This window comes from Lynx rufus, unplaced genomic scaffold (assembly GCF_022079265.1).
Source record: "Lynx rufus isolate CCGP_SWC_20201006 ecotype Redwood Valley unplaced genomic scaffold, mLynRuf1.p SCAF_7, whole genome shotgun sequence".
In the NCBI taxonomy this organism is placed as follows: domain Eukaryota; kingdom Metazoa; phylum Chordata; class Mammalia; order Carnivora; family Felidae; genus Lynx; species Lynx rufus.
The window spans coordinates 66,490,169-66,517,593 of record NW_025814889.1 but is presented as its reverse complement, the minus strand read 5'-3'; the positions used below and the strand labels follow the sequence as shown (position 1 = coordinate 66,517,593).

The following is a 27,425-nucleotide window of genomic DNA, read 5'->3' as shown; positions in this document are numbered from 1 at the left end:
CTAAGGTGTCATGAAAAAGAAGCCCAAGATCAAGCTCTACAGGGTCACCTCTGCTTGTCTTTCTGGTTTTTCTTCTTCAGGTTCTAATTGGTCCTTACTGTTCTTGCCAGGTTACTAGAGCATTTATAAAGACTTTGTGGCAAATTTTATTCAGCATTTTACAGTCTTTTCAGGTACATGTTCAGTCAGGGTGTTTAGTTTGTCATAACATGTAAAATGTAAATCTGGAAATTGACAGATAGGAGGAAAAAAGGTACAGCTAGATTAGAAAAATTAAGTGATTAAGATTGCTGGAAGGATGCTAAAAAAGTTGTATGTAATATTCCAAGGAAAGATGTGCAAGAATAAATTAATTGATCTTTTATTCATAAAGACTTGGAGAAAATGGAAGATCCTGATATGTAGTTAACCTAATGGGGAGGAAAGATATAAAGAAAACAAAATGTTGTGATAGGCAGTTTACTGCACAAGCTATGAGATGGCATTTTTAGTTCAAAACCAAGTGGTACTCTCCAGAAGAAAATACTACAGTAGAAAGGAAGAAAGGATAGAGTAATTTTAGAATATGTATAATTTACACTGTTAAATTTACAACTCAGCCTTTTTATTTTTATTTTTTTGCCTTCTTCCCAGTTAGGCTAAGAGCCAAGTCTCTTTACACATGGAGAACAGGGGATTATGTATTTGTTGCATCCATGTTGATATAGATTATCAGATATGAATTATATTCTTGAGGACAGACACCCTTGTTGGGTTGCAATTCCACAACTTATAGGTCCCAGGAATAACGGAAGAGTCTGAACTATGATTTGTGATGGGACAAAAGAACCATGAAGTATACTATGAGAGCATTAGGATTACTCTTTGGGGGATTCTTAGGGACTTGTCTCTGTATTCCCTCATGTAACGCAGGGAACCATACACACACCTTGCATTTTCCTAGTGCACTTTTGTGTCAGCTGGAATCTATGTGAGCATAAATATACCAGATACATGTACAAAGAAAAATGTGTGCGAGTTCGACTTTTCTTAATTTTGCTTATGTATTACATATTTTCAGTGTATATGGAGCACCTGCTATGTGTAGACATTTAACTCTATTGCTTCACAAGAGGTCTATGTCATGAACTTTACTCTTATGGATGTTATAATCTACTTGAGAAAAGACAGGGGAAAATATGTGATGGTAACAAGTTAGGAATAATTAAATGCTAAACTTGTGTTACTTACTTCAAGCGCCATGGGATTGTGGAGAAGGCCGAACTTTGTGTGAGGTTGACGGGATGAAGTTTCTGGGGACAAATGGAACTTCTTCTAGGGATATGGAAGGTTTGAGGTGAAATAGGGAGCAGTTAGCATGATGAGGTGTATCAGGGCATGGGAATGGCCGTAAAGAGGAAATAAACACCAAGAAATAACCATGTTGATGAAAGGGGAAAGAAATATTGAAAACCAAGGTGAGGAATAGGTTTTAATCACATAATAGAAATTTTAGAACCCATGGGAGAAAGTTTTATTACATTATAGATATTATATTATGTTATATTACATATGGTAGACAATATGAAACGATGATTCTTGGGCAGATGTCTGATATGTTTAGCTTCATTAGGAAATGTGGATCTATAGGATAAACTCAAGGTTGAAAGTAGGAAGGACTACATTTTGTTAGGAAAGAGCTCATCTCTTAGTAGTATGCTCTTTATTTGGTTCCATAAAAATAAAACATAATATTAGTCTATGATATAAAATTAACATAAATTATTGATCTATATAAATATATTTTTGTTGTTTTAGAGGAATTCCAGGGAAGAAATGTGGTACAATTATACTTACAGCAGAGGAATTAAACTGTTGCAGGGTAAGTAAATATTTCTTTGGTTTAAAAAGTATTTCCTATACTTCTGAAAAATATTTTTGAAACTATACTTAAATGATTAATTCTTGAGTAATTTTATAATTTAGACTATGTTATATAATTCTGTGGTCTGTAAGACATCATTTTAGATACTTAGCACTTTAACCAGAGAGACTACATTTATAGTCCAAAAAGGATATCAGTTATTTTAACAGTCTTTTTAAGAAATAGAAATTATTAAAATGTCATTGTCAGTGTCATTAATGGGGGAGGGGCATTACTATTAGAAATTATCAGTTGTACCAATCAGTTCAGTCCTTGTAAAAATTTTGAAGGCTTCTATGTGATTTTCAAGGAGTGTTTCTATTCGTTTGACTTTAGTCATTTTGCATAACATACTTGTTTGTCCATAATTCTAATTGAATTAATTTAGAATTTATATAAGCTCCCATCTTTCGTTAGCTTGGGAAGCTCACGTTTGAAGAAAGGACCAACTACTATTCCAACTAGGAATGTGATTATATAGACTGCACAGTCAGTATTTTTAGAAAACTGCTATTTTTAGTTGTGATTTGCTGATATAGCCATTGACTCATGTTCAGTGATTTTACTGTCATCAAGAAATGAGGTGATGTCTTTGACACTCCACACTGGAATTAATGATAGCTCTCTGAATCTGAAGTCAATATTGACTATTTAATGTGGCCCAGAGGATCCCTGGGAATTGTTGTTTCTGGGAGGGGAAAAAAGAAGATTGTTCTGGATTAAACCTCGGGGGTTTTTTATTTTCAACTTTTGCTTCATAATTTTAGGAACAGAAGTTCCCAAAGAATACTAAAAACTTAATGCTTAGACACTGGCTGCAGTTTTCATATAGAGAACTACTATTTATTATCTGAGTGTGTAATTATTATCTGATTATGTAACTTTAATCTCTAGAGGTTGTCTTTAAAGATAATTACTATGGCTTTATATGCATAATATATTTCTAAGACAATATGGTCAGAATCCTGCCAGCAAATGATGGAAACTGAAATTTTGGTGGGGTAGGGAGTGGCCAGTGAGATAACAAAAGGGAAGTTTAGTAATAGTGTTGTGGAGCTGATTAAACAAGAAATATTAGAATTTAAGTAGTTAAAATGCTTTTAAATTGAGACACTCCTCTTCTTCCTTCACTCTTTTTGTGGTATCTGACTGCTTAGATCTGTTTTTCATGTCTAAAATGCCCAGAGCCTAAATGCCCAGTACAATGCTGTTAAAGACCAAACTAAGTTGAGTTCTGGATTTGTTATGAATTTGTGTTTTATCATATGAAATCACTTGACTCTTCTGATTTATTTTCCATATTTGCAAGTGGGGGGGGGGAAGCCAGATGTGAACCAAGTCACTAGAATATTTTAAAAAATTCTCCCAGCTCTCATAATTGACTATCGTGACATTAAATCTGAAAGCATAACATACATGAAAACATTTTATGTATACTAAAAATGCACCACAAAAAGTGTAACACTTTAATTGCAGAAATATTACTTACCATCTTATTCTTTGTTAAAATGACACAATGATTTCTTAAAATTATATCATCTAATGATCATTTATACTTCTTGTCTCTAAATTTATATACGTGTATGTATGTATTTTGTACAGTGAGGGAAGAAAGAGAAAGTGAAGTTCAAGGTCAATACGATACATGTTTTTTGTGTTGACATTAACATGCCATTTTGCCAAAATCTTGGTGTTAAGGTAATTTTGTGTTATGCCAGTGAACACATGATGATTAGTTCTATTTCAAAATAGAACCAATATACCAAGGGCATAGATTGAGTATGGCCAGGTTGCATCTTAAATACCTTCCACTTTAAATTCTATTGTTTTCCTTGGAAGAGCAGAAAGGAACAGGAAAGCTTACATGCAAATGAAGTGGAATCTGTTACTTCGTCATCTAGAGGCATTTACCACTCTTTCTGCTACTAAAGCCTTTAGAATATCTGGAATTATCTTCCAATAAGTAAACACATATTTATTATACTTAACAATTATAGATCTAATATTTTAAAAACATTGCTTAGAATCTAGATTTGACTTGACTTACGTATGGTGTGTTCTCAGTCTTACCTACAGCCTTATTGATAATCAGCATCATTGAGGTGTATAAACCTTGAAATAATATTACTATGCTCATAAAGTAGAAGAAGCAAATATATTCAAAACAATGTTCATAGTTACTTCAGAAGAGGCAGTGCCTGTTAAACGTACATTTAAGGGTACCTTGAAAATATCAGGCATTATCACAGAAATTTGAATGAAATAACTATTTTGCATTTGACATCCTACAAATTGATGGGTTTTTTTTCTTTAAAACACATTGTTAGTTATTTACGTGGGCATAACTTTGGAATCAGGGCACCTAGGTTCAGTCTTGCCTCTTTCAATATTCAGCTGGGTGACTTTATGTTCTTGGAGCTTTAATTTCTGCATTTGTAAAATGCTAGATGTCTTGATATCTTCCCCAGATAGTTACTTGGTAGAATAAAAAAGGGGCAGAATTTGAATGATGTGTAAATTATAAATTTGTACAAATTTTTATTTTTACTGTGCTTTTTTTAAATTTATTTATTTATTTTGAGGGAGAGAGAGACAGTGCAAGTGGGGGAGGAGCAGAGAGAGAGGGAGACAGAATCCCAAGCAGGCTCCGCACTATCAGCTCAGAACCCAATGCAGGGCTCGATTTCATGGACCATGAGAACATAACCTGAGCCGAAATTAAGAGTTATATGCTTACCCAACTGAGCCATCCAGACGCCCCTTAGTGTGATAATTTTAATTATCTCAACCTAGTATTACATTATTTCAAATGCAACTTTTGTAATATATCTATCAAATGCCAACATAAGAATTAATGCAATTTTTTATTTTTTTTTTATTATTTTTTTTTTAATTTTTTTTTCAACGTTTATTTATTTTTTTGGGGACAGAGAGAGACAGAGCATGAACGGGGGAGGGGCAGAGAGAGAGGGAGACACAGAATCGGAAACAGGCTCCAGGCTCTGAGCCATCAGCCCAGAGCCCGACGCGGGGCTCGAACTCACGGACCGCGAGATCGTGACCTGGCTGAAGTCGGACGCTTAACCGACTGCGCCACCCAGGCGCCCCTAATGCAATTTTTTAAATTATAATTATTTTTTAATATATTTTGAGAGAGAGAAAGAGAGAGCTGGAGAGGGTCAGAAAGAGACAGAGAGAATCCCAAGCAGACTCCTCACCGTAAGTGCAGAGCCCGATGAGGGGTTCGATTTCACAAACTGTGAGATCATGACCTGAGCCGAAATCAAGAATTAGATGCTCAACTGACTGAGCCACCCAGGTGCTCCAGAAATAATGCAATTTTGCATCAATTTGCATAATTTGATAGAGTTGTTCACTCAGTGCTTTAAAAGTAGCTTGAAATTATCCAGAAATAATGTTTTTCCTTCCGGTTAATTGATTGATTGATTCCACAATATTTACAAAACATACAATATGCTAGTCCCTGGAATGGATGCTTAGAGCACAATGGTGAGAAAAAACAACAACAAACAACCCCTGTCCTTGTCTTTAATGAACAAGTAGTTTGTGGGAAAGACAGACATTAGTCAGATGACCATGCAGGTAAATATGTCATGATGTATACAAGTGATCCAATGTGAGAGAGTACGATGGAGAATCTCATTTATATTGGAGAGGGGATCACTGCAGGCTTCTTTGAGAAAATGACATTTAAGCTTAACCCTAAGGAATGGTTTGCCAGTTAAATGAAAGAATTCCACTGAAACGCACAACTTGCATAAAATTGTGAGGAGGGAAGGAAGTGTGTCAGGTGTGTGTAGGCAAAGGGCTAGGAGTGGGAGACAATGGAGACAAAACTTTGGGGGATGAAGGTGGAGAAGAAGGCTGCTCAGAGCCCATTTAGGGCTGGGCTTTGTAGACCATATTACATTTCTGTGTTTATCCTCAATACAAGAGAAAGCCTTGAAGCATTTTAAACTATGAACAATATTATTTCTTTTATGTTTGGGGAACACCATGGCGTCTACTGAATGGAACATGGGTTGGAAAGTTGCAAGAGTAGGAGGGGGAGAAAGGAATAAATGCCACTATGCATGTCCCAGGCAAGAGGAGATTGGCTCAGACTAAGGGGAGGCCAGTGTAGCCAGACTGAAGATTTGAGAAATCTTTTAGAGGTGGAATGGTGTGACTTGATGGTTTGGATAAAGGGTCAGGAAAAGGAAGGAGTCAAGGGCAGCTTCCTTGATTGCTCTGACTGGATGACTAACCACTAATTGAGCTGGGAAGATTGCAGGAGGAGCAAGTTAGATTTGAATGAGTTAAAAGTGCCTGTGGCATATCCGAGTGGATTTCTTCCACAGGAAGCTTATTTTACTGGTGTGAAGCATTGAAGACAAACCTTAAAATTCTCTCAGGTGGCATAAAGCACAAGAGATTTAAAAAACACAACTTTGCAACGATGCTTATATATTTCTAAAAATAAGTAAATGCTTGTCTTTTCCTCCCAGAAATTAGTTTTCTTTTGTGCTAGATGCAGATGGAATCCCTGCTAAATTACTAACTTGGGTAATTGCAAAACATATTTCCCCCAAGTTTATACAATTTAGTACATTGAAAACAATCTTTATTTTTTATTTTATTTTTTAAGGTTTCTTTTTTAAGTATTTATTTTTGAGAAGAGAGTGTACATGTGCATGCAAATGGGAGAGGGGCAGAGAGATTGGGGGACAGAGGATCTGAAGCCGGCTTTGTGCTGACAGCTGAGAACCCAATGCGGGTCTTGAATTCACGAACTGGGAGATCATGACCTGAGCAGAAGTTGGATGGTTAACCAACTGAACCACCCAGGCGCCCCAATGTTTTTTAATCAATTATTTTTTTTGCAAATCTTAAGGAATATAATTTGAAAAACTACAACTTGGTATTACATTTACCAGTGATGAAAAGTTGTTTCATTAATATTTAATATCTGTGAAGATTTATTCGCAATTTGAAGTATGTACATTTCACTAATCTATTATGCATTTTGAGTATATCAGAATTTTTTTTTGGTGGTTTATGTTTTGGTCCAGGCACTTTGAAAGAATGTGTGTGTGTGTGTGTGTGTGTGTGTGTGTGTGTGTATTTTTTTCCCCTGTAGCAAGAACAATATCCTGTCCCTTGTTCCTAGAAAACTAGAAATCATCAGGATGATTTTCTCACTGCTTCCTTAAAGAATAGTAAAGAGTTTTTTGCTCTTTCAACCTCAGATTTGAAAAGTGATCATGGCTGAGAGGTTTGAGGTGTCAGTGGTGCCCATATTCTTGCCTTTGTTCTTTTAATTTTCTTTAAAATACATACTGGTTATTATGCCTGTTCAGCAGTGACCTCTGCTATGAGTGTTCCTCTGTTACGAGTGTTTCTCTGGCAGAAGTTACTGCATCGGTGCTAAATTCCAAAGTAAAATGACACTATACCAATGCTTTGAAGACCAGAAATCTAGAGCTATGAACTTCTAAAAGGGCAGAAATATGTCTTATTCATCTCTCTATTCCCGGATTCTGGTCTGAGTACTTGAGAAGTGTTTGCTAGGTGAATGAATGAATGAATGAATGAATGAATGAATGAATGAAAAAGAGACATAGCATCATCTCTTGTATAGTGTTCCTTTAAATGCTGAAGTAATGGGAATTTTAGGTGGATGTTTATTTCTTTTTTATTTTTTTTTGAGGGAGAGTGAGCAGGGGAAGGGCACAAGGAGAGGGAGAGAGAGAATCTTAAGCCAGCTCCACATCCAGCCTGGAGCCCAACTTAGTGCCGGATCTCACAACCTTGAGAACATGACCAGAGGCGAAATCAAGAGTTGGAAGCTTGACTGACTGAGCCACCTAGACACCCCTACGTAGACTTTAATAAATAATTGCTGGACTCTGCCAAATAAAAAAGTGGTGAATAAGAGTGTGCCTTTGTAGTCATAGTTAATACCAAATAGTATTTAAAACTGCAACCTCTTGGTTGAATCTGAATTACTTTGACACTCTTTGTCTTTTCAAAATTGTTAGCATCTCTTTTCAGTTAAAAAAACAAATCAAAATACTGATTTTTATTTTTAAATTATTTATTTCTACCTTTCAAAGGTACTTCTACATAATTGAACAATGTTTAACTTCCTTAATGTATGATACTCCAGCTTGTTTACTTTTTTTTTAATTTTTTTTTTAACGTTTATTTATTTCTGAGACAGAGAGAGACAGAGCATGAACGGGGGAGGGTCAGAGAGAGAGGGAGACACAGAATCTGAAACAGGCTCCAGGCTCTGAGCAGTCAGCACAGAGCCCGACGCGGGGCTCGAACTCACGGACCTCGAGATCATGACCTGAGCCGAAGTCGGGCGCTTAACCGACTGAGCCATCCAGGCGCCCCCAGCTTGTTTACTTTTAAGCTAAACCATGTAGCTTATGAGTGCTTAAATATATACATTGATAACAATTACTGGTTTGGCTTAATAATTAACATACAAGTGTGTAATTAAACTATAGATAAACATGAAAGTGCTTTACTTTTCTTGAAGCCCAATATAATAGGAATTATTATTAAGACATTGTAATACACTTACGTATAATTAAAAAGGAACCCTTTTTCCCCCTAGATAGACAACTATGTGGTCAGTCTGGATCTGTCTTGTACCTCATTTAGTGATCTAAAATATCTTAACACCTAATCCATGGCAGATATGCAGTAGATGATAAGTACTTATTTCCTGAGAAATTAAAAAAGCTATGTTCTAAAAATGTGTACTTGAATAACTGAAGGTGTGAACGGAGATCTTGTATTATAATATTGAATATCTAGAGTCATACTTAATATCACTTTTCCAGGGAAAAATGTTAGAAGTTATAAAAAAGTATTAGTTCTCTGACTAGAACAGAAACTTGCAGAGTCAGTTTTTTAGTCTCACAACCCTTTGAAAAGTAATTTATGTTGTCCGGGATTCTTGCACACTTGGCCATTTGCATTAAAATGGTAAATTTGTTTTCTTGTCAAGTCTTACTTGTGATCTGCAGTTTCTAGTTATTTATAACCCAGGTTTTGAGATATTTTATTAATTTTGTTTGTAGGATGCTGTTCTGATGCAATTTTGTGCGAACAAATTGGACAAGAAGGACTTTTTTGGAAAGTCAGACCCTTTTCTTGTATTTTATCGAAGTAATGAAGATGGCAGGTAGATTTATCTTTTATGCTTTTTGACTCTATAGTAAGAATGATATTTGAATGATTATTTTTTCTCAGAGAAGCTCAGTAAATTGATAAACAGTAACATATTTTGGTATTTTAAAAATTGATTTGATTTTTGCATCTCAACAATGTGTAATTTTACAAGCATTTTATATGTTTTGTGTGATGTTTAAAATGAATGATTTTTCAGCTTCAAAGAAACATTTCCCCTGTGCTTTCCCTACACTTATAATATTGCCTTAATAGTATGAAAGAGTTATATTTTTGTGGAAATCTAAAATGCTAAAACTAAGGTTTTGGGTTATAAAATTGAAAAACCATCTTTTTGGAGAAGGATTTGGATTTTATGGGTTGCTTTTTACACTCCAGGGTTTGGGATTTTTTCCCAATAATATTTACCTAACATGCAATAACATTTGTCGTTACATTTTTGTAGTTTGAATTCTTTTGGCAGTCATGATTAGATTGGTTTCTATATGGCTTGAAAATTTATCCATGGGTTGCAAAATATGATTTAATATGTATGATTCTATCATTAAATATATCTTATTTTTTCTGTTTTGATTCATATTGTACTGTCAGTATCTGTGGGAAAGTTTAGTGGTAAAATTATGGACTAAGGTTCTATTGCCCAAGTTTAAATCATGGCTTTGCTACTTAATAGCTATGAGACCATAGGCAAGGTTTTTAACCCATATGCAACTCAGTTTCCTCATCTGTAAAATGGGCTAAGAATCACAGCTCAACAGGGTTGTTGACAGTACTGAGTGAGTTACTACACAATCCAATGGAAGCTTGCTTAATACATAAAACATAAATGTTAGCCGTTACTGTTATTATTAATCTTATTGTATAGTGTTCCTTTTTTTGTTTTCCTGAACTGCGTGCAAAGTATTAGCTAAAGGGAAAATATTATTTCACGAATTAAAAATGAAGGGAACAGAAAGATAAAAACCTGTGACTACTGCTACACTTAACAAATGAAATTACCCATGTTAATGTTCTAAAACAAGTATATAAAATGTTACATAAAAATAGAATATTTGCTACTTAAAATATTGCTACTGAGCAATATCAAATGATGCTTTGCTCATTGTGAGATTTTTATGGATACAACTGAGCAACTGTTGGTGATGCTGTTAGGGTGTCATCACATTTTTCGTACTTCACTTCTATCTTGGTGGTAAAAATGCCAATGTACTTTTATCCATGTGAAAAATATGGGACAACAAAGAAAATAGTTACTTGCCAGTCATTTCAAAGGTAGAAAAAGACTAAAGAATGGTTCAAGATTTTTTAGTCACAAGAGTGTTATCTCTCCTCCTGCCTGAACTACTTATTTTCTGAACTTTCCATTTTTGTTACTAGTTTTCTTTATTTATAAACATTAATTGTATAATTAGAGAATCTCAGTCCCTCACACATGAGTTATATTATGAAAATTAATCATGTGTGTAAAAAATGGTATTAATTTATTCATTAAATAAAATGTAAATATTAAGAAAAGAGTACAATTAATCAAAAAAGTCTCAAGTCATTTAAAAACTGTTGCTAAAATTTGGTGAATCTCATTTCAGAAAACTTTCCATTTTATTACACACAGCAAAGTAGGTCACCGTCTATATTCAAATATATATTTTAAAGCATATATGCTAGTGCATTATGTATATTTATGCTTTGTTTTGATGACTTTTGAATGAGTAAAAATGCTTTTACTCCTAACTTTTTATGTGTAAGTCTCTATTTTTAACTGCAAAGATTTTAGCTTTATTTTTAACATTTATTTGAATATGAAGCTATTTCAAAAATTGTCTGTTGCTTACTGTGTTTGAGCCTCATTTTATAAGATAGGGTAAAACTTAGTTTTAATAGAAGCATTAATAAAGATCCTTAACAACCTATGATTATAAATTCTTATTTTCTTGCTGTCACATTTATTTAGTAACTTAAACTGTATTCATAATTAGATAACAATGTCCCCTTGGAATAGCTGCTTTTTTGGTAAAAGGTATATATAATCCTATTTGGTATATATATATATATAGAGAGAGAGAGAGAGCGAGAGAGAAAGAGAGAGAGAGAGCGAGAGCTATAAATATAGATATATGTATTTATGTAGCAATAAATATAGATCAATAAAGTAAGTCACTTTCTTAAGAGCAAAGGTTATCAACATATTTAACTATGGCTGGTTATACTATGAACATAACAGAAGTTCTGATTTAACCATAAACAAAAAGACCAAAAAGTTAATAAATTGTTGGGCATGTTAGTTTGAAGGTAGTCAGGCGGTTGCTCTATCTCTATCTACCTATCCATCCATGTATCTAGATATCATCTATCTAGATATCTATCTGTCTCTACCACCATACCAAAGACTTGATATATATAAGAATATGATACAAGAAGAGAAAGTCCCTTTGTAGATTTTTAATAATGTATTATGAAGGGAGGTGGATTCCTGTTTCTAAACAGGACAGTTGACTTTTGTACAAAATGGGTTTAAATTCCACAGGTCCACTTAAACGTGGACTGTTTTTTCAATGTTTTTATTTTTTTTTGAGAGAGAGAGTGAATTGTGAGAGTAAGTGGGGGAGGGGCAGAGAGAGGGGACAGAGGATCAGAAGCAGGCTCTGCACTGACAGCAGTGAGCTCCATGTGGGGCTCAAAATCACGAATCATGAGATCATGACTTGAGCCAAAGTCAGATGCTCAACCGATTGAGCCACCCAGGTGCCCCAGATTTTTTTTTTGTTTGTTTGATATAGTACAGTACTGTAAATGGATTTTCTCTTCCTTATGATTTTTTTCAAGTAATGTTTTCTTTTCTCTAGCTTACTTTATTGCAAGAATACAGTATATAATATACAAAATATGTGTTTATTGTTTATATTATCGGTAAGGCTTCTGATCAACAGTAGACTATTATTAGTAGTTCAGTTTTGGAGGAGTCAAAAGTTACATGCAGATTTTTGACTGTGTGGTTGGTTAATGCCTCTAACCTCTGAATTATTCAAGGGTCAACTGTATATGTAATTTTGGGGGCAAAATTACATATTTTGGGGAGAGAGAGACATAGTGTGATCTGGGGAGGGGTAGAGAAAAAGGGAGACACAGAATCTGAAGCAGGCTCCAGGCTCTGAGCTGTCAGCACAGAGCCCGACACGGGCTCGAACTCACGAACTGTGAGATCATGACCTGAGCTGAAGTCAGAGGCTTAACCGACTGAGCCACCCAGGTGCCTCTCTCCCCATGAATTTTTCTTAACCATTTTTGTGTACTGTCTTTTCTCATTTGATTCCTTCTGTGTTTTTCCTGCCTATTCCTTCCTTATGTCCTTTGCTTTTCTTCCATCGTAGGTATCTCAATGACCCTTTTTTGAATCTTCTCAGTCTGTCTTCCATCTTCTTTTCATGGCTTTTGCCCCTAAAGTGCTTTTGGGTGAGTCAACTCTGAGAACATATAACCACAGATCTGTTCTCTTGAGCTTGTGAATTTAGTGGCAGGAGTTTGTTTAGATGGGCGAGGGTACTACCAGAAAGGAAATAGCACTAATGCCATAAATCTTGTAATGAATACTTGATCCTTTTAGATTATGTTTCTATTTGATCTCTTAATAGAAATAGACTTTTCTTGACTGAGAGGAGGAAAATCAACTCAGAGCCTTTTTTGAAATGAGAGTATTTTCTTGTGGGGGTTATGTGCAGTATGTTCACTACGGTGATTATGTCATATTCTCATTTCATGACTGTTACTGGGGTCCCTGTGTTTGAAACACTTCATTACTAAGGTCTTCCTGAGGATTGGGTTTGGGTATCATTCTGGCCAGGATAATTTCATACCTCATGAACTTTGCATACATTTATGTTAGGCAAAAACATTTCCAGGACCTAATTGATATATCGAGATTGAATGGTTCAGTGGAAACAACATTGGAATTTTAATCGGAAAACCACCTTTAAGGCTACATAGATTTGACCTCTTATTGTGTACTCTTTAGATATATAGACCCCATGGTTTAGATAAAGAAAGAACTATAAGCTGGGTTGTCTCACTATAAATTCATGATGTTTACCTTAAGTGGGGCCCTTAGGCCTCTTCAAGAATCCTACTTTTTAACTTAATCCACCAACTTTCCCTCTCTCCCAGACACTTGAACACATCTGCTCACTTTCTTCTTTGCTGATGATCATGCCTCCTATTTCATAAGAAAATGGAGACAGTTGGAGAATTTTCTCATGATCCCATTACAGCATCTCCGGTGCACTCTGCCTTCTTGAATGTTCCTAGAGAATGACTATCTGAGGTCCCAAGGCCAACTTCTGCATTGATGCCCTGGATCCCATCCACTTTCATCTATTTAAGGACATTGCTGTAGCCTTTCTCCCCTCTCTCGTATGCATCATAAATTGCTTCCCTATCTACTGGGACTTCTCCTTCAGTATACAACCTTGCTGTTTTTTCTTCCATCTTGGAGAGAAAAATTTAAAGTAATGAAAACCACAAACTTTCTAGGGAACTAATCTATCCCCTGAAGCTACCCCCAATTTCTCTTTACAGTTAAACTCTCCAAACATATTGTTTCCACACTCTGTTTCTGTTTCTCTTTTCTGTCTTCAACCCACCCAACCAGGTTTTTCTTCTCAGCACTATAACAAGCTAATCTTGTTGGGCATACATAGATATTTTTCACTGTTTGATTTGTCATCACAATTTTTATAGAGATTATTTACAAAGCAACTTTAGAATTTATTGAATGTGCAAAAGATCGTCCTTCACAAACTTATTGCAGAATCTCATTGCTTTGTGTTGTAGTGAGCTTATCGTTAAAGTTTTAAAACAAATCTCTTCTTGCTAAATGGTATACCAGCCACAGAGAGACTGACAACATTTGTTCTACACAAGAAAGAAAAAGAATTATTACTACTTAAGCCGTATATAATAACTGAATTATAAAAATAACTGAAAACTTTTTTTTTACAGTTTTACAATTTGCCATAAAACAGAAGTTGTCAAAAACACTCTAAATCCTGTATGGCAAGCATTCAAGATCTCAGTCAGAGCATTATGTAATGGTGATTATGACAGGTAAAATAAATGACGACTTTTCTGAGAGTTTTGAATATTTACTATAGATTTTGTATCTGATAATCTAAGCCAAATTTAAAAAATTTAGGGTGCTTCTTTACCTATGTAAATGTGTATTTACCAACAGACGGTGTATTCAGAATTTTTGAATAGCTTTTTTTTTTATTCATGATAATTTGACTAAAGTTTGGTTAAACTGATTGATTTTCCAAGGCCAGAAGTATGCAAAATGCTAAAAATACATTAAATTTTAGTTTGTTTTGACATATTATTCAAAAGTCACTGTAGAATTTTCATTGCCTCAATGCTTTAATTTGGCATTATCTTTCTGGAGTGGAATAAGTAAATGTAGAAGACTATGACTACGTATATTATCAACTCTGAGGCGTTCTTGAAAATGCTATTATTATTATTATTTAACTTACATCCAAGTTAGTTAGCATTTGGTGCAGCAATGATTTCAGGAGTAGATTCCTTGATGCCCCTTACCCATTTAGCCCATCCCCCCTCCCACAGCCCCTCCAGTTCTCCATATTTAAGAGTCTCCTATGGAAAATGCTATTTGGCATCACTGTTCTCATGGATGTTGAATCATAAAAGTTATATAGATGGAGGACAGGGAGATTCTGGTGTTTTACAAGTAACTGGGTGAGGTGACCCTGAAGATCCTCCCACAATATACCTTAAGATTTCTTGACATTAAAGTTTTTTTTTTCTTTTTCAAATAGAAGTTGATTATGAGGTTTATAATTAAAGCCCTTACCCCCAAAGGAAAAGCAAACAAATAGAAAGTAAAAACCCAATATCTTTGCTATTTTATTTATCTTGTTACTTGAGTATTAGAAAAATGCAAATTTATTCTATTAACTAGTGTAGAAGGAACTATTGATTAGCAGCATGTCGTTAAATTTCCTTGAAAATTGAAGTTGAATGTCATTTTTATTCATTTAACAGGATCATAACTTTATCTAACTGAACTCATTTTGTAAGAAAGTGGTTCTTGCAGTGTGGTTCTTGATGAGCAGCATCAGCATCACCTGGTTTAACTTGGTAGAAATTCAAATTCTTAGGCCCCAACTCAAGCCCACTGAACTGGGAACTCTGGGCATGAAGTCCAACAATTCAAGGTGTGAGAAGCTTTCCATGTGATTGTGATTCATGCTAAAATCGAGAAATCCTGCTCTAACACAATGGTTTTCAAGAGTAGGAAAGTAGTTGCAGACCTTCTCATTGAGGAGCTATGTCAAATTCCGCATGCTCCTCCCATATACTTTCCCTATGCCTTTGAAGAATCAATAAGATTTGAAAAACCCATTTTAAGATATAAATCAAAATATAGTAATAAAATCAACAAAATCAACTTCAAACTATTTTATGAAACCTACATTATTTCATCTAGGAAAATCTGCAACTTATTTTTTAATGCTCAGTCATGTTATTTTAATCTTACTAAGTAACTTTATGTGTATGTTTTCCTCATGGACAGAACAATCAAAGTAGAGGTGTATGACTGGGATCGAGATGGGAGGTAAGACAATCTCTTCTTTTATTCTTGCTCTTGAAATTTGTTTTCTTTAAAAATATATCAATATGACCATATGTTTTAATTTTAATCTTCAGATTGCAGATTGTGTGATGTTGCCGAATGTTACTGAGGTGCTTACATGGGATTTTAAGCATTAGTGTAATTTTTCAATTTGGAGAATAAAATAGAGGTCTTCCTCATTTTTAGTAACATTGCAGATTTTCAACTGGGACTTGATTTTTCATTGGAAAACTTAGAGATGTCTTATATAGCTGCATAGTAGTGATTCTCAAATGTCTGTGCCTCATAATTTCCCTGAAGATTCCTATAACTTTTTATGCCCTGTCATCCATGGGAACACTTGAGTACCCTTAACCCCCTAAAAAAGGCACATAGCTCACAAACAAAAAACAAAACAAAACTCTAGAATTATGTCTGGTGATTGCCAATGTTCAGAGCTCCAAAATCATGGTTTGCCTCTGCATATCACAGTACACGTTAAATACTAACAGAGAAGTTACACACTACTTTTTTCTCTTTCTTCTTTATTTTTCCACTGTTTCTACTGTTTTAAGTAGGATTGATACTGAGGTGTTTTTAAAAACTATTTTTTTAACATTTATTCATTTTTGAGAGACAGAGTGTGAGAGTGAGGGAGGGGCAGAGAGAGAGGGAGACACAGAATTTGAAGCAGGCTCCAGGCTCTGAGCTGTCAGCACAGAGCCTGACATGGGGCTCGAACCCACAAACTCAGATCATGTTCTGAGCCAAAGTCATATGCTTAACTGACCCAGCCACCCAGGTGCCCCAATACTGATGTGGTTTTAAATGATGTTAAGCCAAGGGACCCAGAAATGCTCACATCTCACTTTGCCCTAGGTCATTGCTTTTTTTTTTTTTAAATATAATTTATTATCGAATTGGCTTCCATACAACACCCAGTGCTCATCCTGACAAGTGCCCTCCTCATTGCCCATCACCCATTTTCCCCTCTCCCCCACCCCCATCCATTCATTTGCATACATGGTCCAATTGGTGACGTGGAATTTGGCCCAACTAGTATTTTCTCCTTTTTGTGGACTGATAAGGGGGGATGGAGAGAGAGGTGAAGATACTATCCCACACTTCATCTCTCACCAAATAATTAGTTTCATTCTTCAAGTGGTATCTCAAGCATGACTGTGCTAAAGCATCCTAACACCATTTGAAGTTACTCCTTTTTAAGTTTCTTTATTTATTTTTGAAAGAGAGAGAGCACAAGTGAGGGAGGGGCAGAGAGAGAAGGAGAGAGAGAGAATCCCAAGAAGGCTCTGTACTGTCAGCGTAGAGCCCAATTGGGGGGGGGGGGGGAGGCTCGAACTCACAAACTGCAAGATCATGACCTGAGCCGAAGTCCAGAGTTGGATGCTTAACTGACTGAGCCACCCAGGCAACCCTAAAGTTACTCTGAAAGATAATCAATTTCTACATGAATTCTGGAGAAATCTCAGTAGAAAACATTGTTTTCTCATAGAGACATATGCTCGCTCCATTGCTTCATTAAACTTTATTCACTGAGAAAATGAGTTTTGCACCTCAGAATAAATAGAAGAAATAATGCCAATCTGAGTAAAGCAGGACTTTATGCTTTATATCATACCCTGTTTTAAATTTTAATTGAGAATGCAACAATGGTGGCCTTTCTCTATTAGGAAATTAGGGAAATTTTAATTTGAACACTTTGAAATGAAGTGTATAAATTCAGATTTCATTTGCATCTATGACCTTTAATCTAAAATTTGCAAACATTGTAGATGTTTTATTGTCCTGCTTTGAAAAGTGAGATTTTATGACTCTCCTTCTGTCTTCCAGTCTACTTCTGAGCCACAAAAATTTTGAATAGTTTTGGAGATCGGAATTACCTTGGAATTTAATTATCATTTTTCTTTCTTTTTTGATATTGGAGTTTTGAGCATATGATTTATTGAATATTTTTAATATGCCAGGTATTCTCTCAGCATTTTTCATGTTATTCCTTATTTAATTTTCACAGTAAGAGATAGGTAGTGTATTAATACTATTTTACAGATAAAAAAAATCAAGGCAAAGAAGTAATGTGCCTAGGTCACACAAGTAACAAATGGTGGAGCCAGGACTTGAACCCTGGCAGTGTTCTTCATCCAACAGTTCACTCATAAATAATACACTGTATTTCTCTAACATTATAATTACAAATCGTGGCATATAAATAAAAGCCTTCAACCTGGACATTGGTCTTACTCTATGATTCTTTGGCAATTGATAATGTTGTAATGAAGAAGAATGCAAGTACTATTTAAGAAACGTTTTAACATAAGTATGCCATTACCTAACATTTTATATTACTCAGAGAGGTGGATGAAGCATTCCTAGGTAGCAAGTCTTATGTAACAGGAAGTTAGGAGAGGTAAATGAGTATTTCAGATTTTGAAAGAATCTTGATAGCTATCCAATTGTATAAACGAGCTGTCTTAGATTATGAGAATAAGAGCTTGAGTGAGAACAAGTGCATGAGGGAGAGTAGAAATAGAAAGATGGGGGGATTATAGAATGTAGTTAAAGGAAGTGAAGCATTTGGGTCATTAGATTAGGGTTTTGTTTTTTTTTTTTTTTGATATACAATGATTTACTTTTGAGACATGAATTTAGATGGAAAGAAAACATTTAGGTGTTGAAATTTGATGAACTCATCTTGTCATTGGATCTTCACCTATTGGTGGTAGTGGATCCCATGTTGATTCAATTTTAAATTCCACCTCCATATACCATCATTAACAGCATGTTCAAAAGAACTCTCAGGAGTAAGACTGTCTGACAATAAAAAGGGGATGAAGGTGGCAGGGGAAGGATTGTTAGGGGGAACTTTGAACATTCCTTGGAAATGAATTATATGATTAGCAGAATAATTGCAGGAGTGTATTATAATTTTATAACTGGTTTAATAATTTTTTAACGGGTCAAAATGCTCTTTCTTTAATCCAGAATATAGATCCATATTTTAATCTAAGAAACTTCAGTGCATAATTTTCTATGACCCGGGTATAGTAATTAGCTTTTCAGTGTTAGCAAAATGATGTTTGAGAATGACATATAAAAAGCAAAATTAAAATAATTAAATAATTTTTGATAAGTCTTTCTTCTAAATAAATATGATTGATGAAATTTGAAAGGCACATTAGTCTCTAATAACAATAATGCCTAAAAGCCATAGAATCCAGATACTAGTTTTATAATGTGTAGTAGTCACTGTGTAGATTGTTCTACAAGTTGATATTCCAGCTTGTGGTTACATATGCTTATGATAACATGGTTATTATACTTTCTACACACATTTTATCTGACATAATTTCCCAATGTAGATGTTCTTTCCTGAAATCAGGGTGAACATGATTTGACATTCATTATATTTCATGATACAATGTAATTATCAGCAGAAACTGTTTCCTGTTGTCTTTAGTATTTGTCACGAATCATGTACATGTATCAATTTTTAAATTCTGTACTAGGTTGAGAACTTTTGTTTCCTCTATTTAGAAAAAAGATTATTTACTCAGTGGATTCCTCTCACCTGTTTTTGACAGCTATATCAGCATTGTCCCGTATAAATATAATGCAAATCACATATGTAATTTAAAATTCTCTAGTAGCAACATTGAAAACTAAAAATAAACCAATGAAAATGATGTAATAATATATTTTATTTAATTCTATATATGCAAAATATTATTTTAATATAGAATCAATATCAATATAATTAGTAATGAGACATTTTACATTTTTTATACTAAGTCTTTGAAATCCGGTATGTTATTGACGCTTGCAGCATACCTCATTCAGACTGACTATATTCCAAGTGCCCTATTGCAACATCTGGTTGGCAACTGTCATACCGGATAGCACCATGTAAAGTTTAATTAAACCCATATAATATACATCTTAAGTAACTTTATATCAGCTCTTTGTTTTATTTTTAAATCAGTTTTATTTGTCTGTATGTCATAGTTTTGAGTGTCCCCTTACAAAGTGGGGGAAAACTGTTCAGATATCTATATTATTTTGTGTATGAATTTAACCATAGGTAACCCATAAAGTAACCTGATCTGTCAGTTCAGAGAGAATATTTCAGTCAAGAATTTAAGTGAACAATGCTTGACGGTGTTACTTGCTTACAATCACGTTTTGTTTTACTAGCTAGGGTGCTTCAGATAATCGAGGTGATAATTGTATTCGCAGATTAGGAACTTCACGAAGTGGTGTGATTTGGGGTCAGAAATCTAATGGTATGTTTAACGTAATTCATCAACTTGAGATTAATTCTGTAACAAACATCTCGTGCACCCTGATGCCTACAAAAATGTGGCAATGCTGTTGCGCAAGTAACCAGTTGACATTAAAATGGGTAGCCTGAGCCAATTTGCAACAGAAGAAATATAGTCACTTGTCCTTTTCTATTTAAACACCTTGGCAGTGGTCTGAGTGCAGAGACATTGCTTGACCTTAGTATGAATAATCAGTGTAAATGTACCAATTTTCAACAAGTTAAAACCACTTTACTAAAATCGTCTCCATAATCCCCACCATTTCGTCAAGTGATGTGAAGGAAGAATATTTAAAACCTCATTTTAACAATTGAAAAGCTGAAGTGCTGAGAAACTGACTTGTCTGGGTTACAAAGCAATCAGTGGTAGTATCTTTGAAAAGCTTCAATTGCTTGAAGTAGCTTCAGCTGACTTTGTGGCTCGTTTAAAATTCAGGGAGCGTTCACAGAACAGCTCTGCGTTAAAACCTCGTGGCTCTGATGTGGGACTGATTGTAAATGGGCCACCGAGTAGATCGCTATCTCTCGAAGATGACTTCATGAAAAGGCTGAACTAGTGAGCTGCCAGTCATAAAATTTGACTCTTGAAATGTGCTGAACAAGGAGAGTAAAGGTTTTATTAGCACTCTGCATGGTGTCTAATGTAGTCGTTTTAAATAGTGACACTTAGAATAAGTGCAAACTTCATTTATCTGGGAAATACCATGTAAGTGCTATCTATCATTTTCTAGTCTGTTCCCTTTGAAGATAGTTGATAAACACACTTGATGTTTTAGTTCTGCAATTATGCATCATCGTGGTGTCAAATAACAGTCATTCTCGGTCCAGTGCCCCACTCAAGAATTTACTTGTAAGTTGTCTGAGGCATTTATAACTCATTTAGGAGAAGCACGTGCAAACCTTTTGTAGTTTTTTCATTTATTTAAAATCTTCTCACTTACTCTAATTAAACTTTCCCTAACAATAGCTGTCTGATTGCTTGCAGTTAACCCTGAATGTCCTAAATGTGTATTCACTTTTCTTTTCTTGTTCCAACACCTCCACTCCTTGGAGACTTTTTAAAAATGTAGATAAATGGAATTTCATAATCTACGTGTTGTTTACTGCCATACCTTTTGTTCCTCCACCTCCTACGAATTTAGGTAATGATTTTCCTCACATATAGTTTGTGGGGTTTTGTCCCCTTTTCCCTCCAATCTATAATTCTTACCCTCATTAAAGACTGATTTAATTATGTATATGATGATATCTAAGGTGGTAATCATTTTTGTATGTCTCTATGTCCCAATAGAAATTCTATTAACTAATTTTGGAAGAAATTGTTATTGAGCATTTATTATGTGCTTAACAATTTGTCAGGCTAGTGGAAATACACAATTCTAATCTTTATACAAGAATATTTTAATTTTCTTTAATGTGTTTTGTATGTCCTTCCATTTCTGTGTTAATTTTTGCCTGTTGGTTTTCTGTTCTGGTCCAATTTAAATTAAAAAAAAATTTTTTTTAAATGTTCATTTAATTTTGAAGGAGAGACAGAGCATGAGCAGGGGAGGGGCAGAGAGAGAGGGAGACAAAGACTCTGAAGCAGGTTCCAGGCTCTGAGCTGTCAGCACAGAGCCCAACGTGGGGTTCCAACCCATGAACGCTGAGATCATGACCTGAGCCTAAGTCAGATGCTTGACTGACTGAGCTACCCAGATGCCCCTCAACCCAAGTTAAATAGTCTCAAATTGTCTGAAAGCTTTTCCTATACATCTAAATTCATTTAATCCCTCTCTTTTGTGTATTGTGTTTACCATTTAGGAATGCTAATTAGCATATCTAGCATATTATGATTTATGCTGAAATTTTGTTTCTGCTTTAGCTGTCATATTAAATTGTAAACTCCCTGAGGTTAAGAACTGTATTTTGTCTTACTGTTTCCCACAATGTAAGTTACAGTGTCTTTAATGGAGTAGCTTCTTGTGTTATTTCAATGTTACAGAAGAGAGTATTTGAAATAACTGTTGTCTTTCTGATAAACACACAATCCTCTATCAGTGATGGTTATTTATCTTCTCATTTCTGCCCTTTACTTGAAATTATGAAATTATCTTGAATGATGTTAGCGAATATATCTCTTTAGTTGAAACTTCAGGCAGTAATTAATTCAGCTGTCATTTTCTCACTTTTTAAAAACTATTTGTAGACACCTTCGATTTTTTTTTTTATTTAACAAAGAAACTGAGTCTATTTAACTATGTCCAATGTGAATTAATCTTCAGCTTCACCGCTAAATCTGCCTTTCCTCTCATAGGTTTTATTTTATTGTGAGATTACCAGGGGTGATATTCAAAATGTTTATCAACCATCAAAATAGATGACAGCTGTGCAATTAAAATAGGTCCCTGGAAACCCTTTTCTTTGCCAGGGTCAACTGTTTAATTGTTGGATTATAGGGTGACCTGGGGAGCCTTAGGGAAGGTCCTTGGAAACTGGAGTAGTAGGAAAGGCTCATAAGAGATTGAATTGTGAAGAGTAGACAAAGAGGTTTAGAGTAGACTCACTCTGAACAGTGGGTAAGTAGACAAATGTTTTTATATTTTTACATTTACTTGGACTCTACTGGATTTCACTCTCGAGTGTCATCTCCAGACATTATCATAATCCCAGGCTTGCAGACTTGAAACATGATATTGACTCCTCCCTTGCTCTCAGCTACCATTTCCAGTCATTTGCCAAGTCCAGCATATCTAAGAAATAAGTAATGAAATCATGCCATTATTGTAATTAATGTGAATTCATGATTTTCCTATATAGTTCTATAATTTTTTAGTTTCCACAAGGTTAAAAGGTGAAATAAATGTGGATATTTATGAAAAGAGTGTAAATATTTGTTACAAGGCTAAAATTGGTATTTATTTTGGCAACAGTATCATAATTCAACATTGTGATGGGAATAATTTGTTTTTAAGTCTATGGATACTGAAAGAATAGTAAAGAAAGCAACAGTACAGTAGAAAAAGTTTTTACAGTGCAGTTTAGGGAAAGAGAAAAGGAATTGGAACAAAAGAAATCCTGAATCATAGTAGTGGAGAAACAGAATTTTTAGTCATAGGATTTATATAGTTCTAGAAAAAAGAAGAACGGGAATTTGTAGAGAACTGTTGAGAATAGCACAGAACATTCTGGCAAACTCTGGAAAGAGGGAAAATGGGTGGAGCTGAGGTTTTATAAATGTGTGTCAGAAAAGATGTGGGTTACAAGTCTGTGTTTTCAAAACAAGTGATTTTGTATCTCAATGCCACCATTGCTGAATTAGGATTAACTCATTGACATTGTTGGGAAGGAAAAATTTTCCTTTATCTTTCAAGAATCTTTCAGCTGGTCTAAGATTTAAATTGGCATAAGACAGATTAACAAGAGAAAATCAAACTTAATTACATATATATGGGAGTGCCATAAAGACTATAAGGGCCAGAGGCAGCTAGGCAATTGAGGCTTATATCCCATTCAGAGTTAAGGAGAAATGGGTAGAGATCTGGGACTTCAAAGGGAAAGAAGATTTATTCACAGGAAGATAAAAAAAAGAATAAGTGTTTGGTAAGAAATGTTTGCTGGGCCCTACAGAAATAATTGGGACACAGGAGGAATTTTGACAAACAGACTTCGATAGGTCTGTTCACCATAGGAGTTTTATAGGGGGTTTACCTCCCTGCTTACTATACCTAGTTCATAGTATAGTAATCTATGGTGATAGTTCCCTTCCTGGAGTTGGTCCTTTATCTAAATTCTGTTAGGCAATTAGGTGGAAGGTCAAAGGTTCTTCCAAGCCTTCTGTTTCTTAAAAATAATCAGCATAAAATAATCCACATGCAAAAGAGGCACATTTTGGGGGAGGTTGGCTGGCTCAGTTAGAGGAGCATACGACTCTTGATCTTGGGGTTGTAAATTTGAGCCCATTTTGGGTGTAGAGATTACTTACATGGATAAAACTTTAAAGAGACACATTTTGGAGTGGTAAATGTCGCTCCCCTACATCACAGGAAAAGAACTCAAATTACCTGAAAATGTTACTTTTTACTTTGGCTTATCAACATGATTTAGTAGTAAGATCTATAACTCTCAGGACCCAATATTCTACAATAAGTCAGGTTCAGACCTGCTGGGAAAGAAGCCTGTGTTTTCAAGGCCAGTCAAGTTTTAATTTAGAATGAGAATAGCAAGAATGACAGATTGGAAAATAACCAATTGAGCATTTTACATGATTTGAAATAATTTATGTGTAAGATTTAAGTTTAATTAAGAATTAATTAAAACTCATACCATTGACCAAAAAATAGCCACATAAATGAAAAGAATAAAACACAAAGAAAAGAAAATAGAAGACTACAAAGTAATCTCTGAATTTGGAAGGTCTTTCCAAACATAATAAGAGATGGAGCTAAAGGGTCCTTTTTTAAAATAAACTTTTTAACATTTTATTTTATTTATTTATTTTTTGAGAGACAGAGAGAGACAGAGTGTGAGCAGGGGAGAGGCAGAGAGAGGAAGACACAGAATCCAAAGCAGGCTCCAGGCTCTGATCTGTCAGCACAGAGCAGGAGGTGTAAAATAAACTTTAATTCAACGTTAATGTAGTATAGAAAAGTGCACACATCATAAATATACAGCTCAATGAGTTTTCACAAATTTGAATACAGCATTCAATACAGTATATTCAGCACCCACATCAAGAAACAGCTTTACCACTGGGGCTCCTGGGTGGCTCAGTCGGTTAAGTGACTTCCGCTCAGGTCATCATCTCGCGGTCCTTGAGTTCCAACCCCACATCGGGCTCTGTGTTGACAGCTCAGAGCCTGCTTTAGATTCTGTGTCTCCCTCCCTCACTCACACTTTGTCTCTAAAAAAGTAATGAATGTTAAAAAAAAAATTTTAAAAAAAGAAAGAAAGAAACAGCTTTACCAGCACTGCAGAAGCCTTCCTCTTCCCTCTTCCATTCATTATTTCCCCTCCTTCTAGTTAACCACCTTCCTGACTTTTGTTAACATACTTCAGTGTTGCCTGTTTCTGAATTATACAAAAGGAATTAAGTAGTAGGTACTCTTTTGTGTCTGGCTTCCCTCAACATTAAGTTTGTGAGATTTGTTTATATTACATGTGATTTATCTTAATTTTTTCATTCATTAAATTAATATGTATTGCACTCTTATTAGTTGAAGAGACAAAACCATCTAAATCCTATGCAAATTCAATCAGTGTTTTCCAAATGTAGAATTCTAGATCCTATTTTAATATTGAGCAATAACAAAAAGGAAACCTTTAATTGCACTTTATTCTCCATGAAAATTAAGGTGCCACCTGCTTTACCTCAGAAGGTTGTGATTCAGGTTCCTGTTAGCATCTCCATGGGTTCTTAGTTTTTGTCCTTAAAATTAAAACCTTTCTGTTTCTATTATATTTAAAACATTCAGGAATAATTTCTTATATAGATGGTTTTAGCCAAAGAACAGTCTCCTAATGAAAGGAAGCAGAGTTTTAAATACCATTTCAATTGATGGACACTTGTATAGACAAGATATTCAGTCATTCAGCTCTGAAGCAACACAACATTGTTTCTTTTTGTCACTTTTATTATCATCTCATGCCATCCTTCAGACTATTTTGCAATTTGTAATTTTAGTCTGCAAAAATACAGCCTATTTATATTATAACATGCATGAAAAATGTGTTGAATTTTCCAAAAGAAGAACACAAAGCCCTACCTCTTCTTCCCATTCATGGTAATTGTTTTTCACTACGAAGTTAACATATTTGTGGGGCGCTTGGGTGGCTCAGTTGGTTAAGTGTCTGACTTCAGCTCAGGTCATGATCTCAGCGTTTGTGGGTTCAAGCCCTGCATCAGGCTCTGTGCTGACAGCTCGGAGCATGGAGCCTGCTTCAGATTCTGTGTCTCCCTCTCTCTCTGCCCCTCCCCTGCTCACATTCTGTTTCTCTCTCTCAAAAATAAATAAAAATTAAAAAAAGTTTTAAAATTAACATATTTGTGACTTCAGGTATTTTTATCATGTGTATCCCAAAAGATTTTTCATTCATTTTCAAACAGGTTTTCTTTTTGCTTATATTGAAGAATATCTTGCACATCTCTATAATCTCAAGTGTCATCTCCATTCTATAAGATAGAAAACCTTGAGGTTTTCCTGTAATCAAGAGTAAAATGTGTTTTTTCATTTATTGCCAGAAACATTGTAGACCATTTGCAGCAGCTGGAGATGCAACTTGAAGCACTTTTCCTTAACATAATACCTCTCCAGATACAGATACTGGTTCAGTAGGCTTGGGATACAGTCTAAACATGAATTGTTTGAAAAAACTCCCCAGGTCAGCCTAACTCAGATTTGAGTTGAGAACCATTTTTAGAAACTCACTCAATCTGTTAGAAATGGGAAAATTAAAAACTAAAACTACAAAAACCTTACTTATGAAATCATTATTTTTTCCCCTGAGATTAGGAACTGAATATCAACACAATTAAATAGGACGAATGCTTTCTTGAGCATCTATAAAGTGCAGATTGCTATCCTAGTTACTACAGGCTAATTAAAAAATGATTCACAGCCCATATGGTCTTGCAGAATGTACAGTACCATTCTAGGAGCAAAATACTAGGCAGGGCGTGTTCCTTGAGAAAGGTATAATGTGTTGTTAAATTTTAGAGAAAGACAAGTTCATATCCGAGCAGAAGTGCCAAGATGTGCTCATGACAAAGTATGATAGGTGATTTATCTGAAAGGAGAGTAAGGATTTTAAAAGAAGGGATTTTGTGAACCCATTAAGTAAAGGATTTTGTTTTGGACTTGTGATTGTGAGTATGTTATAATGTATTAGAGGGAATTAATGGGAAATACAGATACATATACAAAGGTAGGTCAGGACCATATGATGGAAGGCTTCTGATAGACTGGAGAGTATTTTCTGAATTCCATTGGAACTTTGGAGTCATTAAGAGATTTTGTTACTGAATAATGAACCAAGGACATTCTAGCACTATGAGAGATATGGGAAAATATTTGCAGAATGATTTGGAATCAGGGAGACACAGAAGTATAAAAACTAGTTTAGAGGTTAAGGAGGTTATTGGGATAGTAATGAAACTTATATTAGGTTGGCATTAAAGGCAATAAAAAATCATAAAACCCTTGCCGTGAAAAACAACTAAATTACATTTTGAATATGCATAGAGCTTTGCAGTTTACAAAAGTGTTTTTCACCACTTTCTCATTCGATCCTTATAAGAATCCAATAGGTATTATTTATTATCTTCCTAGTTTTGCTGATAAATGAATTGAGGTTAAGTTTTTTGCTTCAGATTGCATGGT

At 34.9% G+C, this 27,425-nt stretch overlaps 1 protein-coding gene across 1 annotated transcript in view; it reads left to right on the top strand.

The window, feature by feature from the left end:
• The window catches only part of CPNE8 (copine 8), a 232,642-nt gene that overhangs the window by 108,732 nt on the left and 96,485 nt on the right, over window positions 1-27,425 (top strand). The window contains exons 7-10 of the mRNA XM_047065738.1: window positions 1,798-1,861; window positions 9,001-9,104; window positions 14,102-14,206; window positions 15,693-15,734. Of these exons, the coding sequence (XP_046921694.1) occupies window positions 1,798-1,861; window positions 9,001-9,104; window positions 14,102-14,206; window positions 15,693-15,734 (315 nt within the window). The remainder of the gene's footprint in view (window positions 1-1,797; window positions 1,862-9,000; window positions 9,105-14,101; window positions 14,207-15,692; window positions 15,735-27,425) is intronic.